We start from the raw sequence: 27676 nt of genomic DNA on the forward strand, positions 1-27676 counted from the left end.
TCATCCAAGGCCACTGACATGTCTTATTCCACCCTCCCCATCCTGCCCAAAAAAAAGCTTAGCTGCGGGGAGAGGGGAGAAAGAAAACAGTATAGGTTCTAAAATTCATCACTGCTCGGGGACTTGTCTTGAAAGAGTGCTTTTCCCCAACACACGTCAACGTCTTCCTCTGGCTCCCATCTAAGACACATGAGGGGAGTTTGTTTTTTACAATGTGACACACGGGACCACGTAAGGGACCTGCAGGCTGGGAGTCCTGCAGGCACCAGCCCCGCGCGCACTCTGCCTTAGATCAAAGCTGTGTCAAGCAGCACAGCCCTGGGAGATAAGAATCTGAGGTCCCTGCGATCGCAGCGTTGAGATTTTCCACTAAAAATATTTACCGAATTTTGAGAAAATCTGCTTCATGCATTGAAGGGAACAGGATGAGGTTTGGTTCTGAACTGTTGAGAAAAGCTGAACAAATATTTACTACGAGCCACTGCTGGCCGCTGTGTTTTCCTGCCCTGTGAGGTGTGTGAGGTGGGCAGGGGGCTGTTGAACCCAATGGCTGTGGCCTCATCTTGCCATTAAAAGAAGAAAGTGGGGAAAAGGTGCTGTGCTTTGGGGTCCTCAAAAGGCAAATATCATTTGAAGTGAGAAATAACAATTTTCTAGAGGTCACCACAAAAGGCTCCCATGACATTTACATAAAACCTGCCAGGCAAGGGCTGCACCAGCCCTGGAAGAAAAAAAAGTGTGTGTGTGTGTGTGTGTGTGTGTGTGTGTGTAGGGTGGGGTATGTGATTTGGAAATGAATTTACAAATCACAAGCCAGTCTTCATGACAAAAATAATACAGACTGGCAGGTGTCACAATTCTGGCTTCTTTGAAAATTCGCATTTGTTCTCTGGCGGGCACCTTTGACATACCCTGCGTGAACACCCCTGGGTGTCAGCCCCATCCTCTGGGGGGATTTCCAGGGAGAGATGCTATCTATGCATGAGCCAGGCACGGGGAGCCCTGACAGGGCAAGGGGGCCCAGCTTTGTTCCTCCCTACGGAGTGTGCCAATGTCGCAGACGCCACCTCTGCAAAGGGTAGGAAGGTGCCTTGCCCACATGTAACAAGATCCCTGAGAACGCCGTGCAGCGAGTCTGAGAGCTGGTTAGGGGTCGTGCATGAAAGGACCCAAAAGAGCCCCTGGGAGGGGAGCAAGTGAGGCGCAGAGCCCACCAGGAGCTCCCATGGTGGGGGACACTTTTGCTCTCTTTATGGCCAGATTCCCCGTTGCCCGAGTGCATGTGGTATTTTGCAGTTAGCAGTGGCAGGCAAGGGGCGCGCTGACTCAGGGCTTTGAATAGGAGAGATGAAAGATGAGGGGCCATGTTCACCCCGCCAAAAAAGCAGGGAGGCGGTGCCCAGAGCTGCACCCAGAGCCCCCTTCTGAGGCGTCTGCCCCGGCCCTCACCTCCCTCAGGTGCCAAGCAAGGGGTTGAGGTGTCCTGGAGGCAGGTACACCCGATGTCCCCAGGGCGATGGCTCCCGTCTGTTCACACCTATACTCAGATGCTGGGGTGGGAGCCCAGCCACTCTGGGCCTGCACCCCACCCTGCAGCCCCCCAGGCCTCAGCATTTGCACCCCACTGAACACCAGATGATAATCGAGTCACACGACACTCCCTGGATCCGCCTCTGGGTACAGTGTGCCCAGGAAGGCAAATGCTTCTATTTTCAAACTCAGTGGTCTTTACAGAACAGAAAGTGCTCCAAACGGCAATCTGCCTGCAGTCAGTTTAAACATACAAGGCTGACATTCCTCCCTCTCAGAGTGGGACCGTTCCTTGGCACCATCAGCGGGTCCCACCCAGCCCTAAGACAGACCTTCCAGAGGGCTCAGACGGAAGCTCTGAAGCTTCCTTGAACACAGCAGTGCTGGGGGATGGGGGGCGTGGGCAGGAAAGAGGGACTCCACCTGGTTGGCCGTTTTAGGCTCCTTGGGACCCCCTCCCCATCCTGGCTGGCAGGCAAGTGCCAGAATTTTCCAGGCCCCTCGAGATGGTGGAACCACTTGTCCCATTGTAGAATTTCACATGTACCCACCGGATTATCTCTCTGAGATCATCGTGGGAACGCAATTGAAGTAGTTAAGTTCAAGGCTGAGGTGCTAACCGCAGGGTTCAAATGGAGATGCCATTTTTAAAGTGGATCTTGTGCAATCAACAAAAGGTTTTGGGACCCACATGGGCACATGATGGGGAGAGGTCACTGAGCCCTGGTTTCGATGTTGGCCTGGCATTTCAGAGAAGTGGGAAAGCTGGCAGCACTTACGACCTCAGGGCTTCCTCGGTGGCTGCATCCTGTGTGGCACCCCCGGCAGGGAGGTCAAGAACCCACGGCCACCCTGGGTGGATGCCACACACAGGTACGGGAGGGGCTTGTTTGCAAGGGGAAGAATGACTTTTGTCTTCTTCTTTTGTTGAGAGAGCTGCTCAAATCAAACAGGACAGCCGCTGGTTAAACTGGATCCCATGTCACTTAGGTAAAAGCTGTTCGTTAGTGCAACTGTGGGGTGGGGGCGAAAAGACATGCTCATCACCATCACCTATGCGGCTTTGTTTAGCAGGTGAAAAGGTCATTAGCAGTAATAAAATAATCATTAAATTGGGGAGAGGTTAAAGGTGACTGGCTGGTTAGCGGTAGAAGTGCGCTGGCTGGTGTCACCGGGCGCTGCAGGCAGGAACCGCAACGCAGGGCCGCGCTGGCAGGAAGTGGCAAGGGTGGGGCCGGTCGCAGGATCCCACTATCGCAGCAGGGCTGAGGCCCAATCACTGACACCCACACAGCCGTTTCCTGCACTTAAAAAAAAAAATCTGTTTCTCTCTTTGCAAATCAACAACTTTTACCTAGAAACTCTTCAGCGGTGAGCTCTGACTGATCTTGATCTCCGGTCCGTTGCAGAAAATATACCATTGTTTACCTGGGGGAGGTGTGTGCCACAGCTAACTTTAACCTAACTCTAACTGACAGGTTTCGGCGGCCTGCTGGGTCTGTGCTGCATCTGCCTGAAAGAAACCAGTTTCTTCTGCCCAAAACAGACACCTGCTGGTTATTTAATACCTTGATACACCTTTCTTGAAAAGACCTCCAGGCAAGAAGAACTTAGTACCCACACCAAAGCTCCATGCATGCCCCAGGGGATGGCCCTTGGTGGTCCCCAGAGTGCACTTTCTGGCTTAGATCGAGACAGAACTGAGTATGTGGCCTTGAGGGCAGATGGCCAACTGTGGGCTACTCGGGTGTACGCTGTGACCGGAACTCTCCCTCGAGGAACCTCTGCAGGTTCCCAGGTGGAGGGGTCCACCTGTGACTGTCCAGGTCAACACCTGTCTGCCCGTGCACCCACACTGCATGCCAGCCACACCAAATGTCAATTTCACCTCAATTGACCTTTAAACAAAATAAGACAAGCAGCTCCCACGGAATTTGAAAACTGCAGCCTCTAGAACACAAGAGACGGCACCAAAGCCACACGTGACTCAGACCCAAACTCACATTTGGTCCTGTATGAGCGATGACCCACAGAGGACGCTGGAGCCCTCTTTGAAGTTCAACTCCCTGCACGCTTTTTTTAACGGAAAAGATTTCCACTAAACTGTGACCTCACAGGGAGAAAAGGGCCCAATTAATGACTCCCAGAATGTGTGCAGCCACCTCAGCTGCCCAGCCTGTCTTTCCTGGAAAAGGTGCCCATATGGCAGAAGCCTGCGTCCCGGTCCCTGTGCCGCAGGGTGGGGATGGGGGCTACAGACCACATACAGCACGTCACCGTGCAAGGCGCTTCACCCACACACCCACCTGCTAGGCCTGAGTGGGTCCCATGGTCAGGCAGGAAAACTGAGGCCCAGGGAGGTTAAGTGACCCACCCGGGGCCTCCCTTTCCTCCAATGTCCAGAAACCAGCCTGATCAAGCAGTCCCCTGGATTCTAGCAGAATTGGCTGCCCAGAGGACAGAAGGAAGCGGCCTCAGTTCTCCTGTCCTGGCCTCACACGTCAGCCATTTCCTGGCACAGAGGCCTAGCAGGGTTCTAGAAACCTCTGGGTGCCCTGGGATGGACAAACCCTGGATGGGAGCATGGGACATCAGACATGTTCCATGTGCCAGGCGGAGAGATGACAGAAAAGCTTGTTCCTTCATTGTGATTTCCATGAGTGCAGGTGTCAACGCTGTGTGCATGTTTAAGACTGCCCACTGGACAGCCTATGGGTCCTTCAGACTTTTTGTCAGTCTGTCTATCTCCACCAGCTCAAGGCTCGACCGCCAGGCTCACAGGGGGTCGCATTTCACCTTCCTCCTCACTCAGCCACACTGGGACCCACGCATCTCGCGCAAAGCCCCAGCATCTGGGAAGCCCTGGGGTGGCCAGGGGAAGGCGGCCGTCACTGTGTGCTGGCCGTGTGGTCTCCCTGAGCAGAAAAAGGCTGGGGTAGCAAGAAAGGCAGAAAGGCTTTTTTTGGTTTGTTTGTTTGTTTTAAGAAAACATAAAGTCCAGCAGTTTGAAAACGTTGGACTTTATGCTTAAAAAAAAAAAAAAATTCACAGATTAGCTTCACTATCTCCTGTCTTAAAGAAGCCAAGAAAACAAGAGATCTGCCTTGTGTCTTCCTGGCGAACTTTCTGAGCACGACTTCACCCGACACTCATCTGCTGACCACTCTTGCCCATAACCGGAGGCCTCCTGGGCTGCACGTGGGTCTGTGCCGTGTGGCCAGGAACCGGGAAGGGAATTGTACAGAGCCCGGCTCTGATTCCCTTGACCAGACAGCAAGGGTAGGGCAAGCATCTTCCTTTGCAATTCCCCAAAGAGCCAAACACTTCTCCCCAACATGTGACTCATCAAAAGGTCAACCACTGGGTCAACTCAGTGTTTGGACTGTTAGAGGTTAGTACGGAATCACAGCACAAATAATGCTGCAAGCTCAAACAGCAACCACCACACGGTCTGTACCTACCACCCAGCAGTGAGTACAATGCAGAATTTTTCTGTTCAGCCATTGCTTCTGGGTAAAAGAATCAAATGAGAAATATTTAGGCCTCCACACAGATTTGCAGTTGCTCCGGACTTAAAATGCTGCGCGTGCATTGGCTGTTTTAGAGAATGTTCTGAAGCTCATGGCTTGGTTCTCGTTACTCCTGTCTCGGGGCAGGAGGCAGGTCACTGGGTGTAGACCTGGCCCTGCTGCCACCTTGCTGTGTGACCTTGGGGAGCCCCCATGACCTCCCTCCCCGCCTTTCCTCTTCCAGGAAATGGGCATGGCCTGGCCTGTCTCCCTCACGGGTCTTGCTGGGACCTAGTGAGATAAGAACTGTTCAAGCACTTCCTAAGGGCCCATCAATGTTAATATATTTCTGCAGAGCACCGAGCGGCACAGCAACCATCAACCACAGCAGAACAAAGAGGCAGTGGCCTGTGCCACAAGTAAAGGAGCCCAGGACCCCCTGGGTCTCAAATTGTGCAACAGCTCCCTAAAAAGCCTCAACCCTGAAGCCAGGCCCAAGGAAGTCACCCAAACTCCCGTTATCAAACATTCTACTTTTAACAAGCATTCTTTTCTGCTTTCGAAGCCCACAGTACACTAACAACAGAAGCCAAGGTGGGGTGGGTAGGCTTGCAGAGGGAGACACGATGGGAGGTGATAACTGAGGGAAAGTTCAAAAGCAGACCCAGCGCCGGGTTTAGGTACGTGGGGAGGCGGGGGTGGCGGTTTCCATGAAACACTGAAAATGAAGCTTTGCACCTGTGAGCTGTTGAGTGGGATGGCTCCTCCTCAGGGCCCAGCAAATACGGCACTGCTCGGCAAGTGTGTGCACCCATATGAGAATACGTGCACATGTGTGTAAATGTGTGTACATGTATGTAAGCACAGAGTGTGCATGCCCGGGTGTGTATGAGCACACACGCACGCATATGTGTGTGCACGTTTGCATGCATGCATTATGCAATATCTGTGTAATGCTCACCTGTATTCATGTATATGTTCACATGTGAATATGTGCATGTCTCAATGAATGCATGCACATATATAAGCATGGAGGGTGTGCATGCCCAGCTGTTATCTATGAGAGCATGTGTGTGTGCAGGCATGCACAATGCAGTATGTGAGTGCATGCTGCTCATCTCTATGCATGCATGTGTGTACTGACAAGAGAATATGCACACATGTCCACAGATGCATATAAGCATGGAGAGTGTGCACGGAGGGGTGCATGGGAGAGTGCGTGTGTGCCTGCATATGCGTACATGCAGGCACATGCGAGAATACTCATGTGATGCAGTATGTGAATGCATGCTCACCTGTATGCATGTGTGTTCACGTGCAAACAGGTGCATGCATGCATGTGTCTGCAGGCGTGGAGGATGTGTGTGTACACAGGGTACACATGTGCATGCAAGAGCATACACGTGTACATGCACATATATGCATAAAAATACATGGCCGCACGTGGGAATGTGCACATGCATGTGTGCCAGCTGTGTGCATGCATTGTGATTATGCATATATGTGTGTGTGTGTGTGTGCTTCTGCTCCCATCTTTTAGGCAGAGTGAAGAGGCCCACTGCCGTTCCATCAGGAAGCCAACAAGGATCCCTGAAGAGCCACTGCCTCTGTGTAAGGCACAGGTGGCCTCTTGCAGATGGAAGGGAGTCCCTTTGTTGTTTTGTTTTTCCTCCTCTTGATGGTAAATGTCTTTGATGTGTGGCTTACAGAAATGATCTCTTTACGCATCTGTATCTGCTCAACAGTTCACAGAAAATCTGCTCTAAATCCACAGAGCCCATACTTGGTCATACTTTTTCTCCTGACTCATCCACAAGAAAGCCAACCTGGGCACTGCGGGCTGGGTCCCCATCCTCCTGAGAGAAGGCCATGGCCAGCCCAGGGGACAGGAGGAGAGAGGCGGTGTTCTAAAAATAACTTCCCCTATGTTCACCTCTACTGACAGGTGGCCGAGGTGCAGGACCGAGGGTCACTCGTAACTAGTGAGCTGGGGGCATGCGGAGCCTGCTAGGTCCATTCCAGGACCTGCGATGACACAGGGGCTGCAAAGTGAGGCCAGTGGCAGATTCCAGGGGAGGGGCAAGTGTAGGCAGGAGGGTGAGCACCACTTCCCTCGCTGGAGCTGATGGAAAGGGCTCGGGGGCACGCCCTATCTAGGGAAGACAGGTAACAGAAGGCATGATCCTGGGAGTGCGTGGGTCTCCTGTGGCTGCCCACAATTCAGGGACAGTGTGGGGAACAGTCTGCCTGGAGGTTAGAGAATAAGAGGCGTCCCAGACCGGGGCACAGATGGAACAGGCAATGACCGGGTAGATAAATGGATCAGGGAGCTGCAGTGACTCCTTCTGCCACTTGAAGCAATAGCTTTCTGTTTGAGAGTCTGGCCAACTGGCCGCTGGCCTAACTCTGTCACACGAGAGAAATCCCACGTGTGAGTTAAAGGGCTTCAGAATCCTCAGGGGACCCTCGAGGGCCAAGGCTAGGAGACATTGGCAGCACTGGCCATGGGGAAGAGGGGCAGGGCCTGTAGGAAGTCCCCTCCTCAGAGCCGTGCGTTGAGATGCCTGGGCAAGCTGGGGCAGAGGAGAGCCCCGAGCCATCCTGCCTCCTCACATCAGATGCCACCAAGGACAATCTCCCGCTCCCTCCACTCTCAGTCCTGAAGCAGCTGGGGAGGGACTGGACCAAGCAGCGACTCCTGCCGCCCTCACCCCCAACAGGCCCTCCCTGAGCACGGACAGGGAGAAGGACGGAAGAGAAGGGGCCAGAGTGGCCACAGGGCTGCCGGCCATGAGTGGCTCCTGAAGTATAGCCAGGGCGTCGGGGTGGCACTGACATGCTCAGGCGGAGGCTGCACGAAGCGCCCCCAGCCACAAGGGGAGCTCTAAAGCCAAGGCTTTGTGCACTCCAATACAGAGCCAGAAGCCCAGGGGCCCACAGGACGGGGCGAGGGCGGGCAGGCAGGAGGCACACACCACGCACACACGGCACTTGCGTGGACCTGGGCGGCTGGGCCGGGGGGACCCTCTTGCTCCCCACACAGGGTCCCACGGCATCTGCTGCTACTCTGGGCTGGTGAGCAGGGAGGCCCTGGTCCCCCGCCATCCTGCACCGGCAGGCGGTGGCTGCGAGAGAAGAAAGCTTACTGACCGCTGGGCGGTTTAGGCCGTGGAGGAGCAGGTTTCTTCGGAGGCAGAGCAGGAGTGTCCTGTTTACTTTTAAAGGGGTCATCTGAGAATCCTGCCCCTCCCAAGGAGGAGGTGAAAGGGCCAGAAGGTGGGGGCTGTAAGAGAGGACACGAAAGAGAGGCAAAAATAGTTGTTAAAACAAAGGTGACGGATGTCCACTGAACAGACGCTCACGCTCCAAGGGCCCTGGCAAGGCCTCCTACCCTCTGGACTGCACAACATGGCCCTGCTTGGACGTGGGGTCTCTTTCAAGCCCCATGCTTTCCTCCACCCTCAACAGCAGGGGCCCTCTGGCCTGTGGGTGATGAGCTGCCCAACACAGGGTGGCAGAGAGCAGTTCCATACCTCCACGGGCTTCTAGCACCAAGGGCATCCCCAGTCACACGAGGCACACTGGGTCTTTCCTGACTCCAGGACTTGGCACACAGGGTCCCTTGGGCCTCCTGCTTACACTTCAGAGACACGCCCCACCCTCACCCCTATGCTGGCTGTGGTGCTTGGTACATGCCCTGGTGTGCCGCCTCCCCACTGAGCTGGCCGGTGTGGTCACTGCCTTCAGTTAGTGATGGACAGCTCCAGGTGCTGGGTCAGCTGGCACCAGACTTTCCTCCTCCATGCCTCTGGGCTGCACATGCAGCACCTCAGGTGGAAGTGCATCCTCACATGCCCAGCCACCCGCACTGGTCAGCATGCCCACGCCGCCTCCACTGGGCTCTGACCACCTCTGGCCCGGACCCTCGGTCAGCCTCCATCACACCCATCCACATCCTCCACCCCACACCTGCTGACTCAAACCCAAATCGGACCATATCCTCCAGCTTAAAGAGAGAGACAGTCAGAGATAGTTATAACAATTGGATAGATGAATGGATGGTGGGTGGGTAGATGGATGGAATGGTAGTTGGATGAATGGATAGACATATATGTGGATTAATGGACGAATGAATGGCGGGTGGGTGGATGGATGGATGGATGGATGGGCAGGTAGAGACAGGGAGGCGGGTGGGTGGTAGACAGGGAGGCAGATATGTGGCGACGTCTCGCAGGTAGGTAGGTAGGTAGGCACTTCCTATAGGGAAGCTCCAAGCTCTCATTAAGGCATGCAAGGACTTCATCGCTGCCCCAGCTGCCCGAGTTTTCAGGCTCACCTCTGAAGACACCCCTCCCCTCACAATGCCTCCTTAGTCCCCAGAACCCACTGACCCCCCAGCCGCTGACTCAGCCTCCTGTTTCCAAGTCCTGCAACACTCAGGTCTCCTGCTGGGGAACTCGGCCCACCTCATCCACCAGGAACCCCTCTCCTTGCTCAGAGCCTGGCTGGACCCCACTGCCGTCCCCCAGAGCTCTCCCAGGGCTCTCCCTGGGGCTGCTTCCTGCCACCCACGCCTGCACTGCTCACTGAGCCACAGAGACACGCTTCCAGGCCTCTCCCACCTGGAGGGCAAGCACAGTCCTCTCCCCGGCACCTGCTGCCTCCAGGCCTGTGATGAGCAGATACTAAGCGCCGCCACCTGGGGGGATGCTTGTCCCTCACTTGGAGCGCCGGTGAGGCACAGGGGAGCCAGGGTCTCCATCAGCCACAGAAGGGCCAGCATATCTCAGGCATCTGAGGGAAGGGGCTGGGGTGTCCCAGGAGGGAGAAAATCACTTTCTATGGGCAGAAGAAGGATGAGTAACCACTCTTACTAAAACAGAAAATAATTAAGTCTGTAATAAAATAGAAAATAACTACATTTTTACTAACAGAGGAAACACATTGTTACAAAAATGCAAAATAACTAGGAAATTATAGGACAAAGAGATAACACTGCGACAGGAAACAAAAGGAATGGGCAGAAATAGGGGTAAAAATGATCATGTGTTCCTGGCCGGGCGCACTGGCTCACGCCTGTAATCCCAGCACTTTGGGAGGCCGAGGCGGGCAGATCACGAGGTCAGGAGATCAAGACCAGCCCAGCTAATACGGTGAAAAACCCCATCTCTACTAAAAATACAAAAAATTAGCCGGTCGTGGTGGCGGGCGCCTGTAGTCCCAGCTACTCGGGAGGCTGAGGCAGGAGAATGGCGTGAGCCTGGGAGGCGGAGCTTGCAGTGAGCTGAGATCCCGCCACAGCAGCACTCCTGGGCAACAGAGCGAGACTCCATCTCAAAAAATAAAAAAAATTAAAAAAGATCATGTGTTCCTCCAAGAGCATAGAAGAGAAAGATCAGAGTGGGGCAGAGGTGGAGGGAGGGGCCGGGGGTCTTTAACTTTCTCCCCAGCAGGGAAGGCCTAGAGACAGAGAACAGGTCAAGAGCACAAAGGCACACTCCCAGGGTTTCCCTCGAGAATCTGAATGCAACAGATTGCAGATGTGGGGGAAAAGGTCTACCACCACGTCCAGCAGACAGTCTTAGAGGTATGGCTGCCTCTGCCTCCAGCGTCTAGTCACACCGATGCAGCTGACTAAGGCTCCAGCGTCTAGTCACACTGACACGGCCATCTAGGCCTTCAGTGTCTAGTCACACAGACAAGGCCATCTAAGGCTCCAGCGTTTAGTCACACCAATGCAACCGTCTAAGGCTCCAGCGTCTAGTCACACAGACGTGGCCGTCTAAGGCTACAGTGTCCAGTCACACCAGTGCAGCTGTCTAAGGCTCCAGTATCTAGTCACACAGATGTGGCCATCTAAGGCTCCAGCATCTAGTCACACAGACACGGCCATCTAAGGCTCCAGCGTCTAGTCACACAGATGTGGCCATCTAAGGCTCCAGCATCTAGTCACACAGACACGGCCATCTAAGGTTCCAGCGTCTAGTCACACAGATGTGGCCATCTGAGGCTCCAGCATCTAGTCACACAAAAGTGGCTGTCTAAGACTGTAGACTAGCCACACCAATGCAGCCATCTAAGGCTCCAGCACCTAGTCACACAGACACGGCCATCTAAGACTCCAGTGTCTAGTCACATAGACGTGGCTGTCTGAGGCTCTAGCTTCCAGTCACACCAATGCAGCTGTCTAAAGCTCCAGCATCTAGTCACACTGATGCAGCCAGCTAAGGCTCCAGTGTCTAGTCACACAGATGCGGCTGCCTAAGGCTCTGGCATCTGGTTACACAGATGCGGCCGTCTAAGGCTCCGGCATCTAGTCGCACAGACGCAGCCATCTAAGGCTCCAGCATCTAGTCACACAGACGTGGCCGTGTAAGGCTCCAGCATCTAGTCACACCAAAGCGGCCATCTAAGGCTCCAGTGTCTAGTTACAGCAATGCAGCCATCTAAGGCTCCAGCATCTAGCCACACAGACACGGCCACCTAAGGCTCTGGCGTCTAATCACACAGACGTGGTCATTTAAGGCTCTAGCGTCTAGTCACACAGACACAGCCGTCTAAGATTTTAGTGTCCAGTCATGCAGATGCAGCCGTCTAGGCTTCTAGCGTCTACTCATACCAATGCAGCCGTCTAAGGCTCTAGTGTCTAGTCACACAGACATGGCCCTCTAAGGTTCCAGGGTCTACTCACACACACGCAGCCATCTAAGGCTCTAGCGTCCAGTCACACCGACGTGGCCATCTAAGGCTCCAGGGTCTAGTCACACAGATGCAGCCATCTAAGGCTCTAGTCACACTGACACATCCAGTCACACTGACACAGCTATTTGAGGCTCTAGCTTCCAGTCACACCGATGCGGTCATCTGAGGCTCTGGCATCTAGTCACACAGATGCGACTCTCTAGGTCTCTACAATTTAGTTGCACAGACATGGCCGTTTAGGCCTCTGGAGTCTAGTCAGAGATGTGGCCACCTGTGTCTCTGGCAGCTAGTTATAGAGATGCAGTCATCTAGGCCTCTAGCATCTAGTTACAGAGATGCATCAATCTGGGCCATTTGCGTCCCGTCACAGAGATATGGCTGCCTCGGACCTTGTGTAGTCCTAGAGTCGAGGTTGCTCGGCCCAGTCAGAGCCACATCAGAGACAGAACAGGGAGGTGGCCCCTCTAAGAGGCAGCCTACCCATTCCAGGTCCCCCCGATAAGGGCAGTGGCAGGTGCCCCCAGGGAGGGGAAGGGGCCCCAAAGGCTCCTGCACACATGACCCCACCAGATCCCTTCCCTGGGCTTCACGCCGACCTCTGAAGCTGCCCAGGCAGGAGACACTCGCTCTGTGCTGATCTTCTCACCTAATAATAGGCCCAGTGACCTGGCAGGGGGTCCCACTGTCAGCACCTCTGCCTTACACACAAGGAAACTGAGGCACACAAAGGAGGCGCAGCCTGCCCACATCACACAGCAGGTCCGCGGCGGATCCAGGGCTGCCACATCATCTGCCTCCCAGGCTGGGGCCTCCAGACGCTGCCCTCAGCTGCCGAGGGCCACCCCAGTGGTGGGTCCAGGGCCTCGTCCTGGGCAGACTGTCCTGCCCAGGCTGGAACCCCAACCCTGCCACCTACTCAACACCCTGTGCCTCGGTTTCTTCATCTGTAAAATGGCAAGAGTGACAGAGCTCGGAAGGCTCCGGCAAGAAGGAAATGAGGTGCCATGTGACAGGCATCCGTCCACTCACTGGCACTAGATAAAGTTGGCACATGGACCACACGACAATGATCACACCAAGTACGAAGCTGCGATTGGAATCTGGGAGTGCCCCCATCTGCTGCCCCAGTTGTCCCCAGGCCTGTCCGAGACATGAGGGGCAGTGTCGGCCTGCAGCTTAGCTTTAAAATGGGCCGTTTAGGGTCGGCTGTTTGGGAAAGAATGGGGGAAAAACACTGGCCCGTCTGTGGGTGCTTCTGCGATTCATGGAACATGTCCCTGGGCCTAGGGCCCATGCGAGTCCCCCGCGGCCTGGGATGGGGAGCCAAGCAGGTCTAGATGGGAAGTGGTGTGACTGGCCGGGCCTTGTCCTCCCTGGGCGTGTGCTGGCTTCTGGGCCACATCTCCAGACTCGGAGTGGGGCCTCGGTTCCAGTGGCTGCAGTGAGCCTTTCTACCCTCTGTGTCGCGCAATAGGACCCGGGCAATAAAACCACACTCAGCCTGGACGTCCAAAGTTGTAAGACCTGGTGACACACTCAAATCAGAGCCGCCTGACCCTCCAGGCTGACCGGGGACACCTCGGGCCAAGCCGGCTTGGCGCCTCCCATGTGTGTTTAAACCCACGAGGCCAATCGGCAACTCGCGAGGCGACAGGCTTTCAATAAACGCCTGGCACTGCCTCCGCAGTGAATCAGATCACTCCTAGCTCCAGAACGCCCGCGTCATTTCCGAATCCCAATTTTCATGACTTCAAGTTTCCCAAGAAGCCTCCTTGGGGACTCAACTCTTTCCTACTCGGGCAGCGGCTTCAAGGAAAGTCTCTATTTTTAGAAAGGTTTCAGTAAAGCTGTCAGGGGCTCTCTGGGCTCGGCAAGAGTGAAGTGTGCTTAAAATAAAAGGAAGACAGAAAAAGCTACTATGAAAACCAGCTCTAAGAGAAACACGTTTGAGTTCACCAGTTGAAGAACTGGTTCAAAACAGAAGACTGAATTTGTAAACAGCAGCCCTAAATATCAATGCACAGCTTTAAACAATTGAGAAGTTGCTAAAAATGGGCTGACGACTAACCCAGTATTTCACAGATGGCTTTTTTTTTTTTTTTTCAGGGCAGAAGAGGGTGAAGTAAGTTGGACTCTTGTTTTTATTCTCAAATGCTCCCTGGAAACATACTTTGGGGAATCTGTTTTTAAAGTGAGCTTATGTCACATAGGCTTGATACTGTCTAGAAAAATCTCTTCAGGTGAGGGTGGGGCCTCAACTAAGAGTGCAGGCCCGAAGAGCCTCCCAAAGGAAACTTCTAGAATCAGGCTGTGGGCTGTGACTCTCCTCAGCAAAGCCACGCAGAGGTAAGGTGCTTCAATTCAGGGACTTACAAAAGGGCCTCCCTGCTCTGCTCAGATGGGGAAAAGTTGACGATGGTTTTTTTTGTTTTTTTAAAAAAACACCTTCTTGCCACTTTCATTTCCCTTAGCATTTTATTTATATCCACAATGTTGTTCTTGAAAAACAGATAGGTAACCAAAAAGGAAAAACAGAGCTGCAAGGTCAGGGTTGAGCTCAGAATGCGGCTGTACAAGTGTCATGAAGGCAGCTGATGGAACGCTGGAATCAAAACAAGATAGTATTGGAGACCCATTTTCCACAGCTCTGTCCAACTCTGTCCTGGCCCGGCACCGCCAATAGGAAGTGAGACCGGCTCTGAAATCACAGCTGCATGTGTGTGAAGAGCCCCTGGTTTCAGGGCCCAAGGACAGGCAGAGGGCGGTCATTAGATCCCGGCCCTAGCTCAGGCTCTGCTAGCTCTCCCTCCCTCTGCTCACAGTGAGAGGAGGAAGACAGATTCAGCCTCCCAAAGGAAGAGGAGTCCACTTGCGACAACCAGAAACGACCAGGACGCCTGCCTTAGGGACTGCTGCCACCGTGTGGCCAACGTTTTCTGCTTTCGGGAGATGGTTTCCCGCCTGCCCAGGAGCCTGTGCACTGGGCCCTAAATCTTCTGCCAGTCCCAAACCGTGTCACAGCATGGCATATGAGGGATGGAGGCCTTCTCCGTGTGCTGTAAGGAGGGGGGCGCCATGCCAGGGCCTCTGGGCTCCCTCTGCCCAGGCTCATCTGTGTAAACACACACCCTGCCTCGGTCAGAAGTGGGATCTGCTGCGCCGCCAGGGCACGCACACACGCGTCTTTGAAAACCTGAACAGAATCTCAAGTGCTTCTCGGAATCTGTGTTCTGTGATCACAAGTTGCGACCGCTGCCAACCCCAAGATGCTCAGACACTCATCTGCTCCACCAGCTGAGTGAACCCGGGGCAGCCAAGGGAGGCTGCCCAGTCACACTGGCACCTGGGGCACCTGGGCATGGGGCCGGTGGGGCCCCGAGGGGGCCTCATGCCTGGGGCACGCGTCTTCCAGGTACTCCCGGGGCTCCCTCCCCTCACCACCTTCAGGCTGACAGCAGCGCTCACAGGGACTGGGCCCAGCTGCTCCAGGGGACCCCCCACACCGGCCACCCCTTACCACCTGGGCCATGGGCTCCAGGAGGGGGGCTGTGTTCTGCTTGTGGCCACTGCCTCTTCCCGCAGCGTGGATAATGCCTGCGCCTCTGCAGGTGGAACTCGTGAGGAAAGCAGGCCCCTGCAGCCCCCCGAAGACAGAGCCCATCTGCCCCTGCCTGGGGGCTGCCGAGAAGGGACAGAGTGGACGCAGGTGTCAGGGACGGGACACACCTCATCTGCTTTCCTTCATTCCTGCCAAAGAAAAATGCTCCTCACTCAAAGAGGGAAACATACAACTCACAAGGAAGCACAATGGTGCCTCAGCCCTGTCCTTCCCACTCACCACGGCCCCCATTTCCAACTTTCCAGCAGTTTCTTCCGGAAGGCACCTCAGTCGTAAGGGGCTTCTATTGTTGTTTTTTGACTTGTCCATTCTGGATGTTCCCTGTAGAATTCTCTATGCTACCTTAAAGATGAGCTCCAACCACACTGCCAGCGTCTGGAGAAGCCCTACAGCCATCTGGGACCAGAGCCACAGTGAGTTCAGGTCACCGTGTGGTGAGGGCCGGACACCGACGGGTCCAGTCTGGTAACCAGCCTCGCTGCTGTCCTCCTTCAACAGTTCACTCCTCACCTGTGGATCTGTCTGCATTTATTCACGGAGGCCGGCCCTCACTTTTCAACACCCCTTGAGAGTTCTGTCACATGGGCGACTCTGAACACTCGCTGGCCCACTTTCCCTGGACGCCTCGCACCTGCAGGCCTGCTGCCCATGGCCCTCTCGAGACGCCTGTGCCCAACGCCTTCTCAAGTTTCTACTTGGCCATGGCAATGACTTCACCGTCTGAGACCTGATGGTCGTCAGACACCAGTGGGAGCCAGGGGAGCCCAGGGCACCTATGCCACTGGGAAGGGTCAGGGCTCACCCCGCGGGACTGCAGTGCATTGGATCACAGCCATGGATGCTTTCCAGACCTGACCTTGTGTTGTAAAGGTGCCGGGGAGATACATACGTGACATGAACAATTACGCCTGGCAGCCCACACCATGACAAGAGGCACAAAGACACTAGCAGAGGCGCGGGGGCTCCGTGGAGGGGCTTTACCTTGGACATCTGGCTGAAGTCGGCAAAGCCTTCAGCACTATTGAAGGACCCACTTCCGAAGGGATCTAAGGTTCCAAAGGGATCTGCAATCGGCACCAACAAAGTCAGAGTTACAGGTCTTTAAGAGAACATGCCTTCTGGGGTGGAGGGGAAATGCTAGATGGCTCCTGAACCAGGAGACTCAGGAAGGCTGCATTTATTCATTAGACACGTGTGTCTGCATGAAGGTCCCTCAGCAAGGCCCCCCTGCCCACTCTGGCATGGCGAGACGGTTTCTCACTGTGACGACCACTCTGGGAGGGCCAGCATCATTCACGGTCATCAGAAGAGTGACAAGTTGCCACAGAAGCATGGCCCCTGGGTCCCACTGGGTCTCAATGGGTCAGGAGGCGAGGAGCAACTCCAGGGCGACCTGCCACCCACACGATTTATACAGGGTGGTGTCTTTGGATAGAGGTTTTTGCTGTGTTTTCTCCTCTAACCTGGAAGGGATTTGCCTAGAGTACTGGATACACTCGCCTATGATACCAAACACTGCTACCCGCCCCACGCAAGCTGCAGGACCAAGCGGGGCCTGTTCCCAAAAGAAAGGGGGTGTTCACAGATGCTCCCATTGCATAAAGGCTCGAGCATGCATCTGCGAGTTCTACACTGTGAGATGAGGTTCCTTCAAACACAGAACCCACAACATAGGCCAGTACCTGGGGTCAAATTCTGGATTTCTTTTAGGGAAAAAACCCAAAGATACAAACCAAAGATTTATAAGGAGGAGTGAGTAAACAGTAGTTAATATCACCGGTGCTATTACTGAATTCCTACTGCCAAAATTCCTTTCCGGAAAGATGCCAGCGCGTGCCCAGGAAGGGGAGCAGCAGGGGGTGCTTGTTTTGGCCTAATGGGCTCAGGCCAGGATCTGGGTGCCACTGACTGATGACACAAACACAGAGGCCACGCTGGCTTTGGGAGTGAAAGTGTTAACTGCGGGGGAGCTCTGCTACTGCCCAAGGAATAGTCAGGAAGAAAAATAAGCCATGGGTCTCACCTGATCCTTTTGAGGAGACACTGGAGGATGAAAAGGGATCACTGGATTCAAAGGGGTCGAGCTAAGTGAAAGGAGAGAGGAAAGAGTAAAAAGCAGTTCGTTGGTTCCATCACCCATTCATTCAACCAGACCTTCCTGACGTCGATGTACAACATCCAGTGCTGAGCCAGAGGGAAAGTGGAATGATTAAAACTCAACCCAGGCAGAGTAAAATCCCAACAGATCAACCCTCCTGCAGATAGCACCTATCAACCTGGACGGAATACCCCCAAAATTACAAATACAAAAAGCAGTGGCCTGAAGGCTGGGAAGTGAACAAGGCAGGGAGAAGACTTTGGAAGAGAATTTGAATGTGGCGGAAGAACATAGCAGGAGGTTGAGTTTCCATTCCGCCAGCTACAGCAGGAGGGCACAGTGCGGGTGCCTAAGATTTTGGTAGAATCTGACCACCAGAGGATGGAGCCCAGAGACAACCACTCCCAGGGGAAAGGAAGGGGAATCGGGATGGAGGGGCAGAGATGCAAAGATGCAAGCCCTGAACTTCATGATCCACTCTCCCCCACGTCTCAGGCTGGCCTCTGCACACGCAAGCCTGGGGGGACTCGAGGCAGCCTGTAGCTGAGGCCACAAGAACTGAGCTGGGATTGGAGCTTCTGCCATCTGCTGGTGAGTGTCTGCAGTGCGAGTGGCACCAAGTTAACTGCCTGCTGAAACAAATCCATTCCTGCTCTTTGGAGAAAACAGACTACAGTCACTACACAGAATGCTCACCATGTATCAGATACATTTCTAAACATATAAAGAACTGGAAAAATGTGACCAACTCTCACCGGAAAAGACAATCAGTGTAGCCAATCTCAAAATAACCCAGATGGTGGAACTCTGAGACAGGGACAACGTAAAACAGTGATTATAACTGTGCTGAATGAGGAAAAGGAAAATACACTTAAAATGAGTGAAAACACAGGTGACCTTAGAAGAGAAATAGAAAATATATGAAAGAAACAAATGAAAGTTCCGGAACTGAAAAAGTGTATCTACAATAAAAACTTCATCGCCGGGGTCAGTGGATCACCCAAGATCAGGAGTTCAAGACCAGCCTGGACAACATGGCAAAACCCTGTCTTTACTAAAAATACAAAAATTAGCCAGGCGGGCGAGGCACAGTAGCTCATGCCTGTAATCCCAGCACTTTGGGGGCCAAGGCAAGTGGATCACCTGAGGTCAGGAGTTTGAGACCAGCCTGGTCAATATGGTAAAACCCATTTCTACTAAAAATACAAAAAATTAGACGGGCGTGGTGGTGGATGCCTGTAATCCCAGCTACTTGGGAGGCCGAGGCAGAAGAATCACTTGAACCCAGGAGGCAGAGGTTGCAGTGAGCCGAGATTATGCCATTGCACTGCAGCCTGGGCAACAAGAGTGAAACTCCGTTTCAAAAATAAATAAGCCAGGCTTGGTGGTGCATGCCTGTAATCCCAGCTACTCAGGAGGCTAAGGCAGAAGAATGGCTTGAACCCAGGAGGTGGAGGTTGCAGTGAGCTGAGATCATGCCACTGCACTCCAGCCTGGGCGAAAGAGCGAGACTCTGTCTCAAACAAACAAAAAAAACCCCACTTCATTAGGTTAGCTAAATAACCAAGAATAAAAGAAAGAGTAAGTGAAGTTGAAAACAGAGCAGTAGAAATTACTCAATCTGAAGAAAAAGGAGAAAAAAGAATGAAAAATAAATAAATAAATAGAGCCTCAGGAACCTGTGGGACAATAACAAAGGGTCTCATATCCATGCAACTGGAATCCCAGAAAGAGAGGGGAGAGAAAATGGGGCAGAAAAAACAAATTAGGAGAACTGACAGCTGAAAGCTTACCAAATTTGTTTTGTTGTTTTGAGATGGGAGTCTCACTCTGTCACCCAGGCTGGAGCGCAGTGGTGCAATCTCAGCTCACTGCAACCTCTGACTCCCAGGTTCAAGCGATTCTCCTGCCTCAGCCTCCCAAGTAGCTGGGATTACAAGTGTGCACCACCACGCCTGGCTAATTTTTGTATTAGTAGAGACGGGGTTTCACCATGTTGGCCAGGCTGGTCTCGAACTCCTGGCCTCAAGTGATCCGCCCACCTCAGCCTCCCAAAGTCCTGGGATTATAGGAATGAGCCACTGAACCGGCAATGAAAACTTATCAAATTTGTTGAAAAGCATAATTTACAGATTCAAGAAGCTGAGCAAAGCCTAAACAGTATAAACACCAATAAAACTACACCCAGAAACTTCAAAAACTACTGAAAACCAAAGATAAAGAGAGAATCTTGAAAGTAGCCAGAGAAAAACCACCTATTACATACAGGATAACAATGACCTGAAGAAATACTCCTCTCCACCGGGCACGGTGGCTCACGCCTGTAATCCCAGCACTTTGGGAGGCCAAGGCAGGCAGATCACGAGGTCAGAAGATCGAGACCATCCTGGCTAACATGGTCAAACCCCGTCTCTACTAAAAATACAAGAAATTAGCTGGGCATGGTGGCGGGCGCCTGTAGTCCCAACTACTCGAGAGGCTGAGGCAGGAGAATGGCGTGAACCCGGGAGGCGGAGCTTGCAGTGAGCTGAGATCACGCCACTGCACTCCAGCCTGGGCAACAGAGCAAACTCTGTCTCAAAACAAACAAACAAACAAACAAACAAAAACTCTTCTCATTAAGGACAATGGAGGCTGGAAGGCAGTGGAAAAACACACTAAACAAACAAACAAAACCCCAACAACCTACATCAAACACAATGTCCTTCAAGAATGACAACAGGCCCGGCACAGTGGCTCATGCCTGTAATTCTATCACTTTGGGAGGACGAGGCGGGCAGATCACTTGAGTTCAGTTCAGAAGGTCAAGACCAGCCTGGCCAACATGGTGAAACTCCGTCTGCATTAAAAATACAAAAATTAACCAGAAATCGCTTGAACCTGGGAGGCGGAGGTTGGAAAAAAAAAAGAAAAGAAAAGAATAATAGCTGGGTGAAGTGACTCAAGCCTGTGATCCCAGCACTTTGGAGGGGCTGAGGCAGGAGGATTGCTTGAGCCTAGGAGTTTGAGACCAGCCTGGCCAACATATGGAAATCCCATCTCTACAAAAAATAAAACAATAGCTGGGTGTGGAGGTACATGCCTGTGGTCCCAGCAACTTGGGAGGATGAGGTGGGAGAACTGCTTGAGCCCAGGAGGTTGAGGTTGCAGTAAGCCAAGATCACACCACTGCACTTCAGCCTGGGCAACAGAGTGAGACTCTGTTTCAAAACTAAAAATAAAAAAATGACAACACAGTCGACCTGAGCTATAAGAAGTGCTAAAGAAAGTTCTTTAGGCTGAAGGAAAATGATAATGGAGGGAAAACCAATCTTCAGTAACAAATGAAGAGTATCAGAAATGGTACATATTTGGGTAAAACTAAATGACTACTTTTTTCCTCTTTCTTTAAAATACCCACAATGGATTAATACAAAAATTGTAACAGTCTTATGGAGTGTCTAATGTATTTAGATGTACGAAATTCACATGACGGCTATAACATAAGACATGCTGGCTGCAAGGGTGGGTGGACAAATGGACCTACATGGTTGCAAGTTTTCTACATTTTACATGAGATAATACAATACTAACCTCAAGTAGACTATGAAAAGTTAAAGCTGTACATGATATTTCCTAAAGCAACCTCTAAACAATCATTAAAAGAGGTATGATTAAAATAATAAAAGGCCAATAGACAGAATTCAAAAAAACATTCAAACAATTCAAAAGAAAGCAGGAAACAAAACATGGGATAAAAAGCAAGCAAATAATAAAATAGTAGACTTAAACCATATCAATAATTACATTAAATGTTAATGGACTAAACATTCCACTTACAAGGCAGGGACTTCTGACTGGATTTAAAAAAAAAAAGCAAGCCCCAACACTATGCTACTTACAAAAGACACCTATCAGTTTTAAAGATCCAGGTAAGTTGAAAGTAAATGGTTGAAAAATGATGTATCATGTAGTGAATAACATGAGGAGAATGAAGTGATTAAACAGACTTCAAGACAAAGAACATCACCAGAGATCAAATGGGAATCTTTTATAATGATAAAAAGGTTGTTGTGTCAGAAAGACACAACAATCATAAACACCTATGCACCTGACAAAGCTTCAAAATACACAAAGCAAAACTTGATCAAATTAAAGTGCAGTATGAACAATTCCACAATCATAGGAGAATGTTTAACGCCTCTCTCTCAGACATTGGTAGGACTAAAAAACAAACAAACAATGAAGACACAGATAATCTGAACACTATGAGGAACCTCAACCTCACTGCCATTTGTAGAGCATTACACCCAACAACTAGATACACATTCTTCTCAAGTGTACATGGTTTGTTCACCAACATAGGCCATAAACAACAACCCTTGATTAATGTGAAGGTATTGAAAACATACAGAATATGTTCTCAAATAACAAATTTAATTAAAAATCAATAATAATAGTATTATAATATACCTAGGAGAAAAAGCCAAGTATCTAGAAATGAAACAACATACTTTTAAGTAATCCATAAGTGAACAGAATTCACAAGGGAAACTGGGAAATATCTCAAAACTGAATGGCAATGAAGAGATAAAGTATTCAAATATATGAAATACATGTAAAGCAGTGCTTAAGGGAAATATGTTGCTTTAAATTTATACAGATGCTCCTTGACTTACCATGGGGTTACATCCTGATAAACCCATTGTAAGTTGAAAATATTTTACGTTGAAAATGTACGTAATATCCCAATAAACCCATCACAAAGCAAAAAATCAGAAGTCAAACCAATGTTAAGTCCAGACACTCCTTGACTTATGATGGCACTGCATCTCGATAAAACTATTGTAAAGTCAAAAAACTGTAAATTGAACCATCGTAAGTCAGGGACCGCCTGTACTAGAAAATGAAGTCTAAAATTAATGAATGAAGCTTGGATCTTAAGACGTTAGAAGAGCAAAGTAACCCCAAATAAATAGGAGTAAGGAAATGGAAAAAAATAGAAATAGAAAAGAGAAAATCAATGAAATAGAAAACAAGCAGTAGAGAAAAATGAAGCCAAAAGCTGGTTATGGGAAAGGTCAATGAAATTGGTAAACAGATCACCAATACCAGGAATGCCAGGGAAATTCTCACTACAGGTCTTAAGGACATTAAAAAGGGGCCAATAAGAAAATACTGCAAATGAGTCTTTGCCTTCAAGGAGCTTCAAGCGCTAAAGACCAAAAGGTCCACAGGGAGTGAGCGAGGTGGGCACCAGGGTAGCAGGAGCCCTGAGAAGGAGGGATGAGTGCCCGTCTCTGAGCAGGCCCCGGGCCTGGGTTGCAGCCTAGAAAACGGAAGAAGGCTATGAAGCACGCTCACTCCATCATGAAAATCCTCTGCTCCATCACCGAGGCTGCTTTTTTTTTTTTTTTTTTGGTTTTGAAATCCAAGTTGACACCTATTTAACCCAATCTCTTGGGCATAATACGCAAAATACCCGGTGTCTGCCACGCCCGGGGATGGGAGTACAGGTATGCTGGAGTTGGAAACTGGAGGGTCAGAGTTGGCTGATGCTCTCAGGAGACACCAGGCAAGGCAGCCGGGCTGAGACGCCTGCACTTACTCCTGCCGTGACGGGAGCACCTACCAAACGTGACTCTAAGGTCCCCACCAGTGCTGTGTGTTACAAGGTCCGTGCGGGGTGGCCGGGTCCATGCGAGCATGTGGTGCTTGTCTGATTTAGTCTTTTTTGGGAGATGAAGGGGCAGTGGGGGCAGATGACTAGAGTTGAGGGGTAGGAATGGGGATAGAGAAATAAGAACTATGGGTGACATCCTCCTTGCCCTGATGTGGGGCCACTGGACTGCTAACTGCACCTTGGGGCTCACAGGATGAGTCACTGCAGTGACTAGGCCAGTGAGCTCCCTCACTCAGCAGGAATGAAATCAGCCTGGGATACCAGCTCCCGGAGAACAGACACCATGGCCCACACTCGCAGGCACCACGTACACTCCACGAAGGGAAGGGGGCCTTCGGGAAGCGCCACCCTTACACACACACAGCAGGCACGCAGCTCTCCCGGGCAACGTCCCACCCCACTCACCTTCGAAGGTAACGAAGGGTTTTTCGTGAATGGATCCGAGGTAAATGGGTCATTCTTTGTCTGTTTCTTGAAGAAGTCGTCAGTGGCAGAGCCACGGAATGGGTCACTTTCTTTGAAAGGGTCCCCTCCAAATGGATCTAGAAGGAAAAATGCCCCATAAGTAAACATTATACTGAGTGAAAGAACCCAGACATAAAAGAACACATCACAGAATGATGCCGTTTACATGAAATTCTAGAAAGGTAAGAACGCTAGTGACGGAAAACAGGATAGTGGTGGCCAGGGGACCCTGAGGAGAGGGTGGAGGGTGACAACAAAGGGGCCTCAGGAATGACAGAAGTGTTCTCAAATTGCACACAACCGTGCATATTTATTGAAACTCATCTTATTACATAGTAAAATGGGTGAATTTTGTTCTGTGTAAATTATACCACTCAATAAAACTGACTTTAAAAATAATAATATCCTGGCCAGGCACAGTGGCTCATGCCTGTAATCCCATCACTTTAGGAGGCTGAGATAGGAGGATCACTTGAGGCCAGGAGTTCAAGACCAGCATGGGCAACATAGAGAAAAATAAAATAAAAAATTAGCCAGGTGTGGTGGCACACGCCTGTAGTATCAGCTACTAAGGAGGCTGAGGCAGAAAGGCTGCTTGAGCCCAGGAGGTCAAGGCTGCAGTGAGCTATAATTGTGCCACTGCACTCCAGCCTGGGCAATAGAGTAAAACCCCATCTCTAAATAAATAAATAAAATATCCTGCAGGAGCTAGATGATATAATAATAATAATAATAATAATAATAATAATAATAAACAATGCAGGTAAATCCATAGAGACAGAAAATAGGTTGGTGGGTGCCAGGGGTTGCGGGAGGGAATGGGGAGTGACTGCTGATTGGGATGGGGTCTCCTTTTGCGGGGATGAGAATGTTGTGGAACTAGATGAAGGTGATCATTGCACAACACTGTGAGTGTGCTCAATACCACTGAATTGGATGCTTTAAAACAGTGACTTTTATGTTACATAAATTTCACCTGAAAAAAAATAAATCGGTCGGGCATGGTGGCTCACGCCTGTCATTCCAGCACTTTGGGAGACCAAGGTGGGCAGATCACCTGAGCTCAAGAGTTTGAGACGAGCCTGGCCAACATGGTGAAACACTGTCTCTACTAAAAATACAAAAATTAGCTGGGCATGGTGGTGGGCACCTGTAGTCCTAGCTAATCGGGAGGCTGAGGCAGGAGAATCACTTCAACTCGGGAGGCGGGGGTTGCAGTGAGCCAAGATCACACCACTGCACTCCAGCCGGGGTGGCAGAGCAAGACTCCGTCTCAAAAAATAAAATAAATAAATAAATTAGCAAGCAATGTGATCCCACCACACTCCAGGGTGGGGTGTGGGCAGTGACTGGACCTGGGGAGGGGAGCCACCTCCAGAAGGGAACGGGACCGAGAATGGGTGCAACATGGATGGACGGCCGTCCTTCCCAGTTACATGGCTGCCATCCCCGGTGTATGTGGACACAAGTCCCACCACGTGCGACTTCTGAGCCAGGACTGGACACAGTCTAAAGACCGGTCCGGGAAACACTGAATTTTACCTGTTGAAGTTGTCTGCTGTTCTGCAAAGGGGTCATTCTGGAACGGGTCGCCTGGTTGGAAGAGGAGAGAAATGCTTATTAGCTCTAGGGCACAGGATGCAGGCCGGGCCCTTGGACACAGCCACCCACCTCCCAAGCCTTTCATTGCCTTCTACTCCTCCAGTGTAGGGAGAGAATGTTAGTTCCTTCTCTACTATCCACCTGCCCTCAAAACCTTGGCAAATCAAAGAGAGGGACCTGGAGGAGGCAGCTGTTTCTGGCTAGAATGTTAAAGATGAGAAGGAAGGTACTGCTGGCTGTCCCACACAGACTGGAGTTGGGGAAGACACAGAGTGGGCTAGAATCCACTCCTCTCTTCCCATGCTGGGTTTCCTTTATCCCATCTGCCTGCCACCTCCCTGGGTAAGAGGACACAGGACCCTGGGCTGTCCCTCACTTTATCACCGGCCCTGCAGCAATGAGGCGGCGGCACCCCTGGGCTTCAGGGGCTGCCAGATTCGCCTCTCAGACCCGGCAGGCTTCCAACCCAAGCTGAAGCTCAAGCTCCCGCTGCCCTCTCCCCACCTCAGTGTTTTTCTCAAAAATGTAGAGAGCCTTCCTCCTGGAAATACTGTTTTGCTCTGAAACATGGACAGAAACTTGGAAATCTTGTTTCTGGAATTCTTAGTTATTCTTGACTCAGGTGTGGCTCTGGACAGACTCCTAAAATTATCCAGACCTTAGGTTTAGGTAGGAATCCATGGTTTTCCAGGTACTTTCATGATCATTACTAGCTCTGATTATTTTATCAACCCTGTGAGGTGAGCAAGGAGGAAATTTATTAACCTGCTGAGGGATTAGGAACCTGAAGTACTGAAGAGTTCAAGGGGGCTGGCCAAGCTGCCTTCAAATGTGGGTCTTGTGGTGAGCTTGGAACACTTCCCACTGTATCTCGATGCCTTGGCTCTCTGGTTAACAGGGTGAGATAAGAAGCTTAAAAGGCGTTCCTGCTGGGTGCGGTGCCTCACACCTGTAATCCCAGCACTTTGTGGGGCTGAGGCGGGTGGATTACCTGAGGTCAAGAGTTCGAGACCAGACTGGGCAACACAGTGAAACCCCGACTCTACTAAATATACAAAAATTAGCCGGGTGCGGTGATGGGCACTGAGGCAGGAGAATTGCTTGAACCCAGGAGGCGGAGGTTGCAGTGAGCCGAGATTGCGCCACTGCATTCCAGCCTGGGTGACAGCGAGAGAGCGAGAGTTCGTCTCCAAAAAAAAAAAAAAAAAGGCATTCCTTTCCCCCTCCATTTCAGATAGTGGCATGTCCTTACTTTTCTAGTTGAAGAACCACTCTAAATTCGACATAAAACACACAGTCTTTCAATGAGAAAGTGGGTAGCAAGTGAGATACCTTTGAAGGGGTCAGCTCCTTTAAATGGGTCAGATTTGAAGGGGTCTTCTGTCTGGAAAGGATCCGGATGCAACTCTTGCGTGTTGTTGCTAAATAACAAGGCTTTATTTTTGAAAGGATCATCCTACAATTTTGTGAAGAAACAGGACAGGGATTTTATTATTTCTGAGTTAAAGCAAAGTACGGAATTCCATACTTAACTCACATTTCCACTTTGAGTAGCATGACCCTAAAAAGAATGATTTAGCCAGGAGTTCGAGGCTGGCCTGGGCAACATAGCAAAATCCCATCTCTATAAAAACAAAAATTTAAAAATGAGGCCAGGCATGGTGGCTCACGCCTGTAATCCCAGCACTTTGGGAGGCCAAAGCAGGTGGAGCACCTGAGGTCAGGAGTTCAAGACCAGCCTGGCCAACATGGTGAAAACCTGTCTCTACTAAAAATACAAAAAATTAGCTGGGTGTTGTGCCGGGCACCTGTAATCCCAGCTACTTGGGAGGCTGAGGCAGAAGAACTGCTTGAACCCAGGAGGTGGAGGTTGCAGTGAGCTGAGATTACGCCATTGCGCTCCAGCCTGGGCGATAGAGTGAGTGAGATTATATCTCAAAAAAAAAAAAAAAAAATCAAGGTGTGGTGGTGTGTACCTATAATCCCTGCTACTTGGGAGGTTGACTCAGGAGATTGCCTGAACCCAGGAGGTGGAGGTTACAGTGAGCTATGATTGTGCCACTGCACTCCAGCCACAACAGTGCAAGACCCTGTATCTTTAAAAAAAAAAAATTAATTAAAGATCATTGAAGAAGTATGAACTTGAGTGAATAATAATGTTTAATACTGGTTCATTAGTTATGACAAATGTACTATATATGATGTGACTAACAGGAGGAACTGGGTGTGGGATATAGAGGAACTATGCACTATCTTTGCAGTTTTTCTTTTTCTGAAACAGGGTCTCACTCTGTTGTCCAGGTTGGAGTGCAGTTGCACACTCATGGGTTACTCCAGCCTCGACCATCTGGGCTCAAGTGATCCTCCCACGTCGGTCTCCCGAGTAGCCAGGACTATAGGCGCGCACCACCAAGCCTGGCTAATTTTTATATTTTTTGTAGAAATGAAGTCTCTCACTATGTTGCCAGGGCTGGTTTTGAACTCCTGAG

The 27676-nt window shown here is 51.0% G+C and overlaps 1 protein-coding gene across 8 annotated transcripts in view; it reads right to left on the reverse strand.

The window, feature by feature from the left end:
- EPS15L1 (epidermal growth factor receptor pathway substrate 15 like 1) overlaps positions 1–27676 on the reverse strand; it is a 116652-nt gene that overhangs the window by 13770 nt on the left and 75206 nt on the right. For 3 of the 8 annotated variants that reach the window (XM_034946168.4, XM_034946163.4, XM_063599990.1), the window contains 6 exons: positions 26520–26643; positions 25128–25178; positions 23526–23662; positions 17384–17444; positions 16342–16424; positions 8190–8322 (listed from right to left, as the gene is read on the reverse strand). In XM_034946168.4, coding sequence (XP_034802059.3) covers positions 8190–8322; positions 16342–16424; positions 17384–17444; positions 23526–23662; positions 25128–25178; positions 26520–26643 — 589 coding nt within the window. The remainder of the gene's footprint in view (positions 1–8189; positions 8323–16341; positions 16425–17383; positions 17445–23525; positions 23663–25127; positions 25179–26519; positions 26644–27676) is intronic. The other 5 variants (XM_034946167.4, XM_034946169.4, XM_063599992.1 and 2 more) reach the window with 3 other exon arrangements.

This window comes from Pan paniscus, chromosome 20 (genome assembly GCF_029289425.2).
Source record: "Pan paniscus chromosome 20, NHGRI_mPanPan1-v2.0_pri, whole genome shotgun sequence".
NCBI lineage: Eukaryota > Metazoa > Chordata > Mammalia > Primates > Hominidae > Pan > Pan paniscus.